This window comes from Notolepis coatsorum (assembly GCF_963971535.1).
Source record: "Notolepis coatsorum genome assembly, chromosome: 12".
Taxonomy (NCBI): domain Eukaryota; kingdom Metazoa; phylum Chordata; class Actinopteri; order Aulopiformes; family Paralepididae; genus Notolepis; species Notolepis coatsorum.
This window is the reverse complement of record NC_140176.1, coordinates 13,763,946-13,780,372: the sequence shown is the minus strand read 5'-3', so window position 1 is coordinate 13,780,372 and position 16,427 is coordinate 13,763,946. Positions and strand designations below refer to the sequence as shown.

General features: G+C 43.2%; 1 protein-coding gene across 1 annotated transcript in view; it reads right to left on the bottom strand.

Moving 5' to 3' along the window:
* Positions 1-16,427, bottom strand: part of LOC311238236 (cyclin-Y-like) — a 141,815-nt gene that overhangs the window by 59,208 nt on the left and 66,180 nt on the right. The window contains exon 2 of the mRNA XM_084326259.1: positions 4,033-4,107. Coding sequence (XP_084182385.1) covers positions 4,033-4,107 — 75 coding nt within the window. The remainder of the gene's footprint in view (positions 1-4,032; positions 4,108-16,427) is intronic.

Genomic DNA, 16,427 nt, shown 5'->3' with positions numbered 1-16,427 from the left:
GCCATGGCAACTGAAATGAAACAAAGGTGAAGTTGTCCCCATGTTTGTTTATGATACACGTAAACACAACAGGCCTTTTGTCAGCAGCACTACTTTTATTTTTATATTATTATTTATATTTCTTTATGTTATATATTATATACTATATATTATTCTATATTATTATAAGTATCATTATTAGGGCTGGGTAATCGCCACCGATTTCCCGAAATCGATTTGATTCACAAGGTCCCGAATCGATTCGATTTCCGATTAAATTCGATTCAATGCTATACTATTTGAATGGTTCAAGGAACCCTCTAACATGTTGCATTGTTAAAAAGATCAATGTTTACATTAAAAGAAGCAGTTACATGAATGTACTTTTCATTGGAACATTGGGTCTCATTCTCGAACGAAGTTACGACAAAATATTTCGTCTTAGCCAGATTTCGGCCTATTTAAGACATATTAGGGCTGGGAGTGGGAGTCTTCAAATTTTCCTGAGATCTTATTTGAGAGCAGATCTAAGAGTGCTGAGGAGCACACTTAAATATGCTCTCAGCCCACGATCAAATCTCATGATTGATTGACTAATTTAAAATGTTATTATAACTTGACAGACTGTGTTCTCATAGTGATTCCTTCACGTCAACAGGCCTCCTTGGAATTAATTACTTAATCATAATTAAAATAAATATGACAATATTTGTACGATAAGAAATTACGAATTTGATGTCGGAAAAATAAATAATATGGATTCATCTGATCACAGGGCAGCTGGATTAACCATATCTGAACCAGCTATTTGACAAATAATTACTCAGATATTCAAACACAATTATGCAATTATTGTGAAATGATTGAAAATAATAATAATTTAATGCCTTCTGTGGAATTTGTATTTCTTATTTGTTACACATCTGTTTTAATGATTAATTATATACATTTGAAAGAATGCAGGTCAACATGCAATGTATCCCATTGATTGGTATGTAATACCAAAGGACAGACCTTTGTTTGATTGAAAACTTTATTAACAGATTGCAGAATGGGTACACTACAGTACAGCTCAATTACATAAGGGGATGCAGACCAGAGAAAGAATTTCATCTCGTTTACATCAGGGTCCCCCATTTTCAATTCATCATAACATATGACACACATGACACAGATAGACAGTACTGCTACATCTATAAATTTATGACATACCAGATTTGCAAATACAGTACTGTTTGTGATACAAAAAGAGTCCAGAAAAGAGAGTACATTTGACGTAGAAACTGTTGGAGGAGGGATGGGTGGGGGATAGACTTACACTGTACAAGCAAAACTGTACATTGGAATATTGACAAAACCATACTTGGTCATTTACTGTACATTGGAGGGGGTTGATATAGCTATAAACCTGCATTCCTTCGAATATATCATTAATCAATTAAACTTATATTGAAATACACTATATAGCAGGGGTCAGCAACCTTTTTGACATGGAGTGCCTGTTTGAAATATAGTTGTAACTAGTGTGCCTCAACAATATTCCATGCATCGTAATTCTTTTTTGGACACATCACACACCATCGGTGTGTGTACTGTACGTGTGCTGTCATAGCTCCACCTACAGGCCTAATGGAGAACACCAGGAGAACACTAGGATGTGAATGGAGGGTGAATGTGAGGTATATCGTGTAAATAAGTTTTGATTGATCGCAAGACTACACTGTAAAAAAAATAATAATAATAATAAGTTACCAGAACTTACAAATATTAAGTTCAGTTACTGTGCATTAAGGTTCAGTTTTCAATCCATAATAAGTTAACAGAAAAATAAGTACACAACCACATTATTTCAACCTAATAAAACTATGTTTATTGTCATTGTTTTAAGAACACAAGTTGACTTGGTAATAATCACATTTTGAGTAAAAAAAATGGCTTTTAACATGTGCAATGTTCAATGAAATAGAAAAATAAATAATACAATTTGTTGATTAATCCCACTGGTCACAATGGTGACCGTAATAATGTTTTTGTTATAAGGCTCTGCAAATGTTACTGAGTGATGTAGCAATGTATTTCCAGCTAAATTGAAATAATAAACAAATAAAGGGTCTCAATTAAATATGTGGTAGTAAAAATAACCTGTGGGAGGATTTCAACAAGATAAATGCGACAACAGTGCAAAATATTTTTTGTTTTTATTTTTTAATGCTGCCCCCTGTGCCTATGAAAATGCCCCTGCGTGCCTACGCAGGCACGCGTGCCTAGGGTTGCCTACCCCTGCTATATAGCCTATACACCAACACTGAAATGACAGTGGATAAATAAATAAGAACTAAAGCTAATCGGTGGAAATAGACTGCATTAATATTCCATAACAAGTCTTGTGTGCGCCTACGAATGAACAGTAGCCTATAGGCTTATGGAATAATAAGCCATACTGCGTTCATTCATTACGCCCGCCGTAGGCTATATATATTATATGTCATTCATTCATTCATATACAGTACTGCGCGCGCATGTGTGTGTGTGTGCGCGCGCGCTGCGGCAGGTGTGTACCGCAAGCTGTATATGATGCCAATACAATCTAATCTAGTTTTGATGGGCGCAAGCGTGATTACGAAACCTAGCCGCATTTCTCGGAGACGCTCTCTGATTGGCACTGACTGACGCTAGGTTTCGTAATCACGCGGCTCGCAAAGCACTTCCGCCATTCCATTTCACACAGCTGCGTCACCAGTTGCCTTATAAGGAACTATGGAGGCGGTGTTTTGTATGCAAATGAGCTGAACGGGAACGCGCTTTGGAGTTTACGACAGAATGCCATTCTCCAAGCAGATATCAGATCATATAATTTCTGTGACCGTTTCAGCCACTTAAGACATATCTCCAGCACGTTCAGGACTCAGAGTGTACTTGTCATAGATTATGTCTCAGTGGTTCCAAGATAAGTCTTCCAGAATATATATTTGGAAAATTTTCGGGAATGAGACCCATTGGCTTTTGCATATGTCACATCTGGGTGATGTCTCAGTAAGTGGTTTCGTAGATTTGTTGCATTTCCACAATATACTATAATCTTTCAATAAATCAACCTGCCTATTTAGGGACAATTAAGTCAAGCGAATATGAAGGTATACCTTCATGGATCCATGCAAAGGTATAGATTTAGAGTTACAGTCATCCACAATATATAAATGTTACATATTATTTATATAAAACATTAGTCAAAACTGTATTCCTTGCAGCAGTGTTAAAATAAGTATAAGACAATTTTACAAAATAATATTTAGCCTTTCAATACATTCTGCCACCTTACACTCATTACACCCCCACACTGTGATTATTGGGGGAAACGTAATTTAATTTCTCTGTATGTCTTGCACATTATGAGAAGTGACAATAAAGCTGACTTTGAAACGTAAGTACAGGACTCTAGTAATAAATAGTTACTTTTCCACCACTGGCTCATGTGTATAGTATTTGGAGCATTAAAGCATTTGGCTCAATCACCACTCTTGACAACAATGTACAATTCTCACGCAAGAGTAACATTACACTATTAAAACAGATGTGTTGAAATAGCACAGGGTTTCTGTTCCTTAATCAATACGGATGTGTTTTTTTTTTTTTTTTTTTTTATCTTTCTTCCCCTCCTTTTTCCCGATTTTTCTCCCATCCCACCCTTCCTGGTTGTTGCGTACTTTCCCCTACTGTTGGACCGGGAGACCGGAGACTGTCACATGCTTTCCTCCGACGCATGTGCAGCCTGGGGCAGGCCAACCTGGCCGCGCAGGTTCTCACCGGGGAGAGTGTAGCGTGTGGGAGGCCACACTATCTCTCCTTAGTTCCAACCCTTGCTGAGCAGGCACCCCGACCGAACTGTAGGGGTCGCTGTCCACAACGCCCAGGACCCACCCTTCAGCTTTCCCACCCCCCTGATACAGGCCTAATTACGGATTTACAGAGCAGTCACTTTGCAAACCACAGAATGCCTTAAGTTCCAAAACGATATGTTTGTGAGAGGGGGGGGTGACGAGACGGTAGTATTACCATCAGTCTGTGACTTGCTGAGGAAGATGGTGCTTGCCCTGGGGTGATCTGACGGATTGTATTCCATAGGAAGATCTGTGGAGAGAGAGAGAGAGAGAGAGAGAGAGAGAGAGAGAGAGAGAGAGAGAGAGAGAGAGAGAGAGAGAGAGAGAGAGAGAGGAGAGAGAGAGAGAGAGAGGACGTGTGAACTAGGCGTTTAGGCTTAACATCATCCTTCAATCGCTGTTTAGTAGAATAGAAAAAAACATCTCATTAGGCCGGCAAGTTTCTGCCGCTCACACAGTGCTGTTTTTACATGGAGGTTGTGAATCGATAGCCTGAGCAAAAGACCGCAGAACGCTATAGAATAATTTGTTTGAACCCTTTCCCTACCACACACTACAGAAGGTTTAAAACCTTTCACTACCACACTACAGACAAAACAGTCTGTAGTGTGGTAGTGAAAGGGTTAACCCTTTGTTGTGGCAGTGAAAGGGTTAACCTTCTGTATTGTCACAGTGAAAGGGTTAACCCTTTGGTAGTGTGGTAGTGAAAGGGTTAAAAATCGCCGTTGTGTGTACGTACAGACACACACACAGACACACACAGAGAGAACCAAACTAAACCACAAGACATTGGCTATTGCAGCTTATGAATCATAAGTAGATTAGTTACTATATGGGACGCACCAATATTTCCCCCACCCATATTGGCCGATACCAACACACGACGGACACTTTACATTCCAGTGTCAAACGTCTTGTTTTTCTTTATTAGTACTATCAATTACTGTCGACGAGAGATATAATAAGAAATCTAAAATGTTGCCAAAAACCAGCGGCTGCGTATCGATCCTCTACCTAAAGCTTTACATCAGTGGTCACCAACCTTTTTAAGCCCAAGATCACTTTCTTTTTTTTTTTTGGTGAAGGCAAGATCTACCTATTGAAGCGTTGAGAGAAAAAGACAGCCAAGATTGTACTTTAAACTAAATTACTTTTATCTGCCTGTATTCTAATTACATGCAATGCTTTGGTCCAACATTAAAACGTCAAAGTAGAACTGTAATATGTACTTTCTCAGTCAGTGCTAAGTGCAGTCATCTTATGCATCATCACTTTTCACATCAAAACAAAAGTAGAACTGTAATGTGGACTCTCATATTATTAACATTGACAAACATATTTACAATTAGCATTTTATAAAGTAGAACTGTAATGTGTACTTTCTCAGTCAGTGCTAAGTGCAGTCATCTTATGCAGCATCACTTTTCACATCAAAACAAAAGTAGAACTGTAATGTGGACTCTCAGGGAAAGATTAAAAAAAAAAGGAAAAAAAAAATTTAAACATTTTTTTTTTCATGGAAAGATCTACAGGGAAGGTCTCAAAGATCGACCAGTCGATCAAGATCGACGGGTTGGTGACCACTGCTTTACATGATTTAGTTTTGCACCATGTGTCCTGCTCCATGTCGAGAACATGAAGGAGAGGCGGTATAAACCACTGCCGTCTCAGAATGTGAAAGCAGTCATTATTTTAGCTGCCGTCAGGCCAGCCAGCCAGCCACACTCGTGTTATAGAGAGACGGAGAGCGTGGCACAGAGACTTCTATGATCCCCGACAGACACGAAGAGAAGAGCAGTTCCAAAATCTAAATTATTCTGGGACATTCCCAAATCATATGCAAACATTTGCCAGAACAAGAACAAGCTAGTTTTCTATTGTGAACATTCAAACTGCTTGCTAGGTAACACCCTATAGCCTGGAACACAGAGTGCGACACACACACACACACACACAGTGGGGTGGTGACCCCGTCAGCAGCTTCATAGTTCCATGCATGATGTCATCGACAAACAGGAAGGACCTAGAAGGACCAACACCCTGACACCAGAGAGAGAGAGAGAGAGAGAGAGGGAGGTGGAGAGGAAGAGAGAGGGGGGAGAAAGACAGAGAGATATAAGGAGAGAAAGAGACAGAAAGGCAGAGAGAGGGAGAGAGAGAGAGGGAGATAGACAGAGAGAGATAGAGGGAGAGAGAGAGAGATAAATCACTTCTGAGAAAAGAGACGGAGAGAGACTACAGAGGGAGAGAGACAGATGAGGATAAAGAGAGAAAGAGCAGAGAGAGAAGTGATGAGAGTGTGACAGGGATATTAGATAGATAATCGATAGATAAATACAGATGTAAATAATCAATGATACCTAAACTGACAGGGAACAAGGGTTAACAGAGGAGAGTAGGAGAGAGAGGAGTCGGAGAAGTAGAAGAGGAGAGGAAAGGACAGGAAAGGTAGGAGAGAAGTAAGGAGAGGTAGGAGAGGAGAAGAGTAGGTAGGAGAGGAAAGGAGAGGAGAAGAGTAGGTAGGAGAGGATATGTACAAGAGGAGAGGGGAGGAGAAGAGGTAGGAAAGGATATGTACAAGAGGAGACAGGAGAGGTAGGAGAGCAGAGCAGAGTCCTGGTAACAAGTCTTGTTTGATAAAGCCTGGCTATTAAACACACATAGCAAATCAGTTCACACCATTAGAGCCATTGTCATCTCTCCCCCACTTCCCATCTTAGCTTAACAATAAAAGCATGTCAGCTACGGACGTGCAATCAGTACCTTGGCCTGAACGTGGGTTAGCATCGCAGGCTAATGCCAGCGCTATTGTGCTTCAACACACACACACACACACACACACACACACACACACACACACAGTCCCTGGTTAAGTCATTCTGAACACAGGTGTTACGTATATTTAAAAACCTCATTGTGAACAGGTTGGTTTAGGAACTATTTTCTACCAAAGTACATGCGGGATATTATTATGGGCAGATTTTTTTTTTAATGTAAAATAGATTACATGACCTGGAGGTCACAGTGTTGGGAATGAATACATTGATGTTTTCATTAGCTGACTGTATGTTAAGGAGCCAGCAAATACAGTGAGTTAGGCTATACTAGTACAGACTAGGTGAAAAAACGAAAACAAAAGTAATGGACACCTTCAGCAAAGCTGTTTCTGCAGGTGTTCCATTTCAGCATCATGCTACTGTAAACATAATGGTGTGTGAAGTTAGTCCTGGTATCAACAACCGAGTCAAGCAGCTAGAGAACAAAGACATATCTCCATTGCTATGTGAAATGTTTGGTAGTGGGGCGCTATACTAGAGCTGCTCAATAAAATCATAAATCACACTTATTTAACAAAATGGCTCATCATCGACTTCTGAAACTTCTGAACTTGAAAAGAATAATTGAACAGTGGATTTCCTTGAACTTTAAATATAATTCAGCTGAAAAACAAAGACATGACCCGGCTCAACGGCTTGACCTGGCTAAAAAGTCAATGATCTTGTTTTCATAATTGTCGGAAGCCAAAATCGTAATTGAACATGAAATTGCTCAGTCCTAGTAGATAGATACCCATTTGTTTACATTTGAAATCACTGATTGTGCATTTAACTTTAAGATGTAACTCAGTCCACAGTCCTAGTGGCCCCTCAGGGCGAGGCCCCTCTGAGGTAACTCAGTCCACAGTCCTAGTGGCCCCTCAGGGCGAGGCCCCTCTGAGGTAACTCAGTCTACAGTCCTAGTGGCCCCTCAGGGCGAGGCCCCTCTGAGGTAACTCAGTCTACAGTCCTAGTGGCCCCTCTGAGGTAACTCAGTCTACAGTCCTAGTGGCCCCTCAGGGCGAGGCCCCTCTGAGGTAACTCAGTCTACAGTCCTAGTGGCCCCTCAGGGCGAGGCCCCTCTGAGGTAACTCAGTCTACAGTCCTAGAGGCCCCTCAGGGCGAGGCCCCTCTGAGGTAACTCAGTCTACAGTCCTAGTGGCCCCTCAGGGCGAGGCCCCTCTGAGGTAACTCAGTCTACAGTCCTAGTGGCCCCTCAGGGCGAGGCCCCTCTGAGGTAACTCAGTCTACAGTCCTAGAGGCCCCTCAGGGCGAGGCCCCTCTGAGGTAACTCAGTCTACAGTCCTAGTGGCCCCTCAGGGCGAGGCCCCTCTGAGGTAACTCAGTCTACAGTCCTAGAGGCCCCTCTGAGGTAACTCAGTCTACAGTCCTAGAGGCCCCTCTGAGGTAACTCAGTCTACAGTCCTAGAGGCCCCTCAGGGCGAGGCCCCTCTGAGGTAACTCAGTCTACAGTCCTAGAGGCCCCTCAGGGCGAGGCCCCTCTGAGGTAACTCAGTCTACAGTCCTAGAGGCCCCTCAGGGCGAGGCCCCTCTGAGGTAACTCAGTCTACAGTCCTAGAGGCCCCTCAGGGCGAGGCCCCTCTGAGGTAACTCAGTCTACAGTCCTAGAGGCCCCTCAGGGCGAGGCCCCTCTGAGGTAACTCAGTCTACAGTCCTAGAGGCCCCTCAGGGCGAGGCCCCTCTGTCTCTCTGCTCCCTTCCTTCCAGCCCGAGGGTCCAACTCTCTCTCTCAGTTCCTTCCTTCTCCTCCGACCTATACTGTAGGAGTGACGCGAGTGTGCAGCTTCCTGTGTTTCAGGAAGTGGAGAGGAAATGAGGTAAGGGGGAGGGTCGAGTGGTTACGCTCCATTGTCGAGAGAGGCGACGTGTGGACAAAGGAGGGAACGGCTCCCTCCCTCCTACCGTGTGGCACACACACACACATAAAAATAGGACAAGCACACACAACTTTAATTATTTAAAGGGATACTATAGTGGTGATTTTTGGAACCCTTTAGCTATCTCTTACTGACCAGTGACGTTGCTGATCTGTCCTCTCTTGAGCACAGTCCATGCGGTTCCTCATACTAGCTCTGGATAGTTGGGTCCCAAACCAACGCAGAGTATAATGGCCTCCTGTATCGTGTACAAGCTGACTGGGGACAACTGAACTCTTCTTTGTGTTGCACCGTGGAGTGGATTTCAGTTGTCCTCAGTCAGCTTGCACTGACAGGAGCTCGACCCCATTCACTTTGCATTAGTTTGAGGCCAACTAATCCAGAGCTAGTATGAGGAACAGCATGGACTGTGCCGAGAAAGGATTCTGGCGATCAACATAAATCACTGGTAAGTAAGAAATAGTCATTTTCACTGTGCTGTTGAAGGAGAGAGATCACAATGAAAAGAGGGTGTACTGTACACGCTAAGCACCCCCTGACTGTAGAGCAACCACATGCTCCCTCTCTCTCCCTCCCTCTCTCCCACACTCCTCCACCTACGCACTGATGAATTAATAAAGGCCTGCCAAGGGCTTCCTCAGCTGTACGGTCAGGTCCACCGACGCCGCTATGCTACACTAGCTGCTCGCTGCTCCTCAGTCAATACGCACACAACACACACACACAATCAATGGCTGAAAGGCACGGCAGACGAGGATCGATACCAGCCACTTAAGGAGACTCAGAGGGATGATGACGTGGCCTAGAGGACGCCAAGAGAACGGATTGGGACCAGAAGCGGCCGTGGGAAGCCCCTAGTCTTATTAATAGCGACAGATGCCCTGGGTTCTTTAAACCACGCTCCTGGCTATATGGTCATTAAAAGGAACACGGCAACATTTGGGGAAATTAGCTTACCGCCTTCTCCAGAGAGAGACAAGAAGATAGATACCAGTTTCCTCTCTGTGCGTTCAGTAGAAAGCTATCTGGCTGCACGTTAGCCTAGCTTAGCACAATGAATGGAAGCAGACATGGCCGGTTAGCCTAGGCATTGTCCAAGAGAGAGAGAGAGAGAGAGAGAGAGATGCCAGCCTGGGGGGCCTCCAGATGGCCCAGCGTGGGGCACAGCGTGGTACGGCCCTTTATGCCACCAGGGTGGGTGTCAAAGGGATGTTATCAAACAGTCACGAGATGAGGTCGAACAAGCGAGCGCTTCCTGCAGCGTGGCGTTGTGTTAGACTGCGAACTAGGTCACGTGACCCGGAGGTCTCGGTGTCGGGAATGAATTGATGTTTTCATTTAGTCGACTGTATGTCAAGAAGGCAGAAAACAATACAGTTAGTTTAGGCTATACTACAGACTAAAATTCTGATAGGTTGGAGGGTGTCAATTATTTTCAAGTTATGGACACCTTCAGCAAAGCTGTTTTTGCAGGCGTTCCATTTCAGCATAGGGCTGTACGCTAAGCTTTTTCACCAGGGGCACAGGTGCCCCTAAATAAAAAATGTAGGGGCACAGATTATTTTTTAGGGGCACTTTTTTTAAATAACTATTTTACCATTATAGTGCAAAAAAATAAGTTCCTCCTGCCTCATTACTGTGGTCCTTTTATTTAACATTTAAGTGCTTTTGTTTTCAGGTTTGTATCTTTTATAATGAACCAACTGAAGTATTACCACAGCTGCAAACATTTCTTCTTTCATTGATAACAGTGTATTAGTGTTTATTAGGCATGGGTTAGGATCGTTAGGATTTTATCAATACTACTACTCTTATCGATTCGATACTGCTTAACGGTTCGGTACTTTATCGATACTCTTATCGGTTCTTTTTGATTATTTTGCAAGATAATTTTTTTTTATTATCAAGAACATAATCGACATTGCTTTATTATTCTTTTATATAAGTATATTACTGCACATGGCTACTTTTTGATCAATTAATACAAGCAGTCAGATAAATTAACTATTTTGGGACTTTCTATTTTATTTAGAAAGTTCTTAAATCAGAATGTCCCACCCAATACCCAGCGGTTAAAAACGGTTCAATACTCCATTTTATTAGTAGAGATACTTTTAGAACAATAGCCTGATGATATATTTTCCATGAGTTGAGTGGATGCATGACCGGAGCAGAGAGAGAGTGCGAGTGTGAGTGTGAGTGTGTGTGTGTGTGTGTGAGAGCGCAGTGGGCGTGTCAACAGTGTCAGCTGAACTCGCACCAAACAAAGCATAGGGAAATAGTCAGACATCCCAGAATTATTTCATAATACAAAGTTTCTGAATGGATATTTGGATTAAACCAAGTTGTATGCAGTGATGACCGGTATTTCCCCATGGAACACAAGTTACTTAATGTTACACAGGTCGCGCTATGCATGCTTAGCTTGCTAACGTTAAGATAGGAGATAGCAGTGTAACTTAATGTTACACAGGTCGCGCTATGCATGCTTAGCTTGCTAACGATAGCAGTGTAACTTAATGTTACACACGTCACGCTATGCATGCTTAGCTTGCTAACGATAGCAGTGTAACTTAATGTTACACAGGTCGCGCTATGCATGCTTAGCTTGCTAACGATAGCAGTGTAACTTAATGTTACACACGTCACGCTATGCATGCTTAGCTTGCTAACGTTAAGATAGGAGATAGCAGTGTAACTTAATGTTACACAGGTCGCGCTATGCATGCTTTTTTCGAACGTTTCGTTCTCTCCGCTATGATGAGCTCTGCTCTGCTTCAGCACGGACAGCACCTCTCAAGTACACGTATGTGCACGTGTGAGTGTCAGTCGCGCAAGTGTGTAAGTAACAGCCCCGCTCCTCGGGCAGACGGAGAGAGACCGAGGGAGGAGAGATAGAGAAAACGGCCAACAAGATTAGTTCGCAACGTTTAAATTCCTCAGAAAAAAAGGAGTGAAATACGAATGAAAGGGTTGAAATCAGTTAGCAAGGGTGCCCCCAAATATTTTTTTCTACTAGCACAGGCTATTTTTAGGGGCAATATGCTACGCCCTCGTAGCACTGTACAGCCCTGAGCATCATGCTACTGTAAACTATTGAGGTTTTTTAAGCTACTTCCAAAATGAGAACCCCAACATGACAAATAGTATACACATTGCGAAAGTGAAAATGGACTTTGCAAAGGATATAGGAAATGTATTCCGCTTGTAGACTATAGAAGAACAAGAGTATTGGTGAATGAGGCCCATTGTTGGTTCACTTTGTTTCAAAGAAGCGTCCTCTAAGAGCAATGTTGGTTCACTTTGTTTCAAAGAAGCATCCTCTAAGAGCAATGTTGGTTCACTTTGTTTCAAAGAAGCATCCTCTAAGAGCAATGTTGGTTCACTTTGTTTCAAAGAAGCATCCTCTAAGAGCAATGTTGGTTCACTTTGTTTCAAAGAAGCGTCCTCTAAGAGCAATGTTGGTTCACTTTGTTTCAAAGAAGCATCCTCTAAGAGCAATGTTGGTTCACTTTGTTTCAAAGAAGCATCCTCTAAGAGCAATGTTGGTTCACTTTGTTTCAAAGAAGAATCCTCTATGAGCAATGTTGGTTCTTTCTCGTGTCAAGATTATCAACAACATTCAAGCATTTTTAACTAGTTATAGTGGTCATTCTTTCTTGTCAAAACGACCTGATGCAGCTTTAATATACTAAAAATATCCTCTAAGTACAGAAGAACATCCTACTTTTTGACTTGGAGAAACATTGGCAACGGTCCAGGTCACCTCTAGACTGCATGGATGGACAGAATCTCTCTCTCTCTCCACCTCTACCTCGCTTGCCCCTTGTGCCTCTCTCTCTCTCTCTCTCTCTCTCCCCTCCTCTTTGCCCCTGGTTAGAACCCCATCCATCTTGTGGAGGTTAAATAGACACGTTAGAGCAGCTTAGCACAGTGAGGTGACGCAGCCTTCATCCAGCACTTAGAACAGACATGGCAGCTCCATGAGAATCACTCTGGGGAGAGAAGGGGGGGGGGGGGGGGGGGGGTTAAACTGCTCACCACTGATAATAAAGCAGTGTGTAGAGAGAGGATGGATGAGGAACCGGGCCATGTTGTCGAGGGCGATCTGGCTCGGGACGGAACACATTCATATCGTGAATCTCGATCTCACTGCCTTCGGTCAATATTTGGGACCATTATTTAATAGTATCATTATCAGTTTTGGACTATGGTGATGTAATTTATAGGCATGCTGCGGACTCGACCCTTAAATCCTTGGAATCCTTGTGAATCACTGCACAGCACAACCCAATTCATTTGAATCTGCCTCATTTCAGCCTATTCATATTGAAATGGTGTTCTTAGGGACAATCGACAGCCCTGTCAACCCCCGCATGAGGCAGGGCCGAAGCCCTTTTTAACCACTTTGAATAGAATGCAATACCCATTTCATATACTGGCAAAAAAGTATGAAGGAAAATTACTATGAAATAAGTAGAAATAGTGTTTGTATTTGTAGTGGCACCTCCGTATTTCTAAATAGTTTCAACAGTGTTATAATAAAACATATCCTGTGAGTTTTGGAATGATTGGACAACGTTCTTTTTATATGTTATGCCACGCTCATTTATTTGTAGTGCCCCCTAATGGTCGATTTTAATGAATGTTGAGTTATATGTTTCAGGTAGTTATGTGGACATATCCTGCATGTTTTGTGATGTGATGATTGGCTCAACTGTTGTTGACTTTGGTCTATAGACCTGTTCGCTGTTTACAAACATATCGTGTTCGAGCCAATCAGCAATATCACGTGACTTAAGTTGCCCCGGACGCCTGTATCAGTTCCGCAACCGTTCCTATTTCCGGGGTAGGCCTGATTGGCCCCGACAGGCACGTGACCCGCCGCGGCCACGCCCCGCGGCAGCCCCAGGACGCGGCAACGAGGCTGCTGTGGTTCACCGCCGCTTTCCGCCTTCAACGCCGCCCGCAGCAGCAAATCTGCGCGAGCGCAGGATTATTTCAGTGTGTATCATGCAATCATTTAACATTTGAAAGGCATACATTGTTGTATGAAATAAAATAGTATAGAGACATATGTACAGCGTTCGATGCAGAATAGAAGTAACTGAGTTACCATACAATAATACAATACGCTATAGTGCAAAGCAGAAATGGGATGAGGTACAATTTACAGTAAGGTGTATGCGTTGCAGTGCAAATGCTGGCGCGCTCCAGACTGTTACTGTACCATACAATATACAATACGCTATAGTGCAATGCACGTTAAAAAAAAAAAAACTTAAGGGAATCAAACTTGTCACAAACGGACAATAGGATCCACAGCCAAGCAGCGTTACCAATTGAGCTAGTTGTCGATGGTAAAAAAGGGGGGATTACTGCTACACAATGCTGTCGCGACGGAGCTCCGCCGCGACAATATTATTAAACAGCGGCTCTGTCATTGAAGTGGGAAAAGTGAGCCTTATTGTATATTAGTACATTGCATAGTATATTGTATAGCGTATGGTAACTCTGCGGCGTTGAAGGCGGAAAGCGGCGGTGAACCACAGCAGCCTCGTTGCCGCGTCCTGGGGCTGCCGCGGGGCGTGGCCGCGGCGGGTCACGTGCCTGTCGGGGCCAATCAGGCCTACCCCGGAAATAGGAACGGTTGCGGAACTGGTACAGGCGCCCCGGACCTGCGCGAGCTTCTGCGCCAAAAGAAGTACATCGGGGCTCTATGGAGAAACCATGGCACTCCCCTGACTAAAAGTTGTTTCAAACGAAAACCGCTGGATGTCATTTTGCCAAATCAGCATGGCTGTGAGTGTGAGTCGTTCACCTTTTACATGTCTAGCTTTGGCATGGATTGATTGTTTAGATCGCTAGCATGGCCAACAGATGCAAATATTGTAGTCTGCCCCGTTGTTCTGACCAGGATTACGCTCCTTTCTGCCCCGGTGATGATGCGTGTGCACACTGAGTCTGACGTATACGGCGAACAGGTCTATTTATGTGCTGAGCCACGCCCTTTTGAAGTTCATTGGTCAATATCTTCAAGACACTATTAGATATGAACAAGCATTATACAACTTTTGATACGTTTGTTCCAGTAATGATCCGCAGAAGATTTGGTAGTAATCGTGTTCATATTACATGGCCTGTGGAAGAGTTATTTTAATTATTCAAATCTTCTGTGATCTTCCATCTGGGAGGTCTGCATTGCACGCTGACACCTTCCACACACCACACGATTTGTCGGATAAGATAGGTTGTCTGAAAAGGAGCGACGGTGACGAGACCAGCACCTTTTAGAGAAGTTCAGAGGTTTTCGAACTAGAACGCCACACAAGTGGCCACATAAAAAAAAAAAGGCTCTGAAAAAAGAAGCCGGGTGCAGCGCTTCTCCTCCAGGCTGCTGCCTACACTCAATCAAGGTGCGGCCGCCCAGAAAGAAATGCTAGATGGACTCGAGCCCCATCGTTAAAGATCAAAGTAACTCTCTACCGATATCGAGCGTAATTTAGTAAAATGTCCGGTGTCACCGGTGTTGTCACGAGTTTATTAGTCATGGGAAATTCCATATCACCTGGGCAACCCTAATGTACAGAGTTGTGAATGAATGAATGAAAACTTTATTTAACAGATTGCAGAATGGGTACAATACAGTACGGCTCAATACATACAATTGTTAAGGGGATGCAGACCTGAGAAAGACGTTTGTCTTGTTTCCATCAGGGTCCCCTATTTTCAATTCATATAGACATTTATGACATACACAACATACATGACATTTATGGCATAGGGACATCTAGGTATTTAGTACTGATACATTTGTGACATAAGCGGTATTCCAATATACAGTACTGTTACCCCTAGATCCTGACAGAGTATATACATATGATGGGGAGGGGAGACTGTACATTAGGAGGGGGTGGGTGGGTGGGAGGGAGGGAAATATACATACGGCGGGGAGGGAATATATACATGCGGTGGGGAGGAGACTGTCTATTAGGAGGTGGTGGGGGTTTTGGGCATTTACGGTGGCCAGTTTCGAATTGCAGCCTCCTGTAATATGTAATATTAATATGTACAGTAGTGATACATGTATAAAGTCAATAGGTGGTATATGGTGGTAGTAGTAGTCATGTGGTTTCCAAGTCATTCTTGCCTTAATACAAAAGGCAATGTTCCCTTATTTCTTCATAATCTTTTACTGTTACTGAAAGATTTGGTAGTTAGGCCTAAAAAAAATAATGGTTTGTTTCCGGTTGCCGACCGACCCTGCCGATTTAGGTGCGACCCAATATATTTTATGAGTAAAAAAAAAATCCTTTTTAGAATAAAGTTTCATAGAAATCTTAGTCAAACCTTTAGTATTATGGATATTAAACATGCTGGCAGAGTACATGCATCCATGTTGTTGTGAACATTTTAATTAAATAAAGAAATTCCCTATCCATAGTCGCCGTGGTAAAAAATAAAATAAATAAATAATAAAATAAATTCCCTACCTACCCATGGCCTTAACTGACAACCAACAGGAAACAAACAATATTTTCTTTTATGCCTGGGCAACACTGCAGAGACACCAGAGAGTCTGCCAGGGGGCAGGGGAGGGAGAGAGAGAGGGAGGAAGACAGAGAGAGGGGAGAGAGAGAGAGGGAGGGAGAGATGGAGGGAAACAGAGGGAGGGAGGAAGACAGAGAGAGGGAGGAAGACCGAGAGAGGGAGGAAGACAGAGAGAGGGAGGAAGACAGAGAGAGAGAGAGAGAGAAGAGAGAGAGAGAGAGAGAGAGAGAGAGAGAGAGAGAAGAGAGAGAGAGAGAGAGAGGAGGGAAACAGAGAGAGAGAGGGAGGGAGAGATGGAGGGAAAC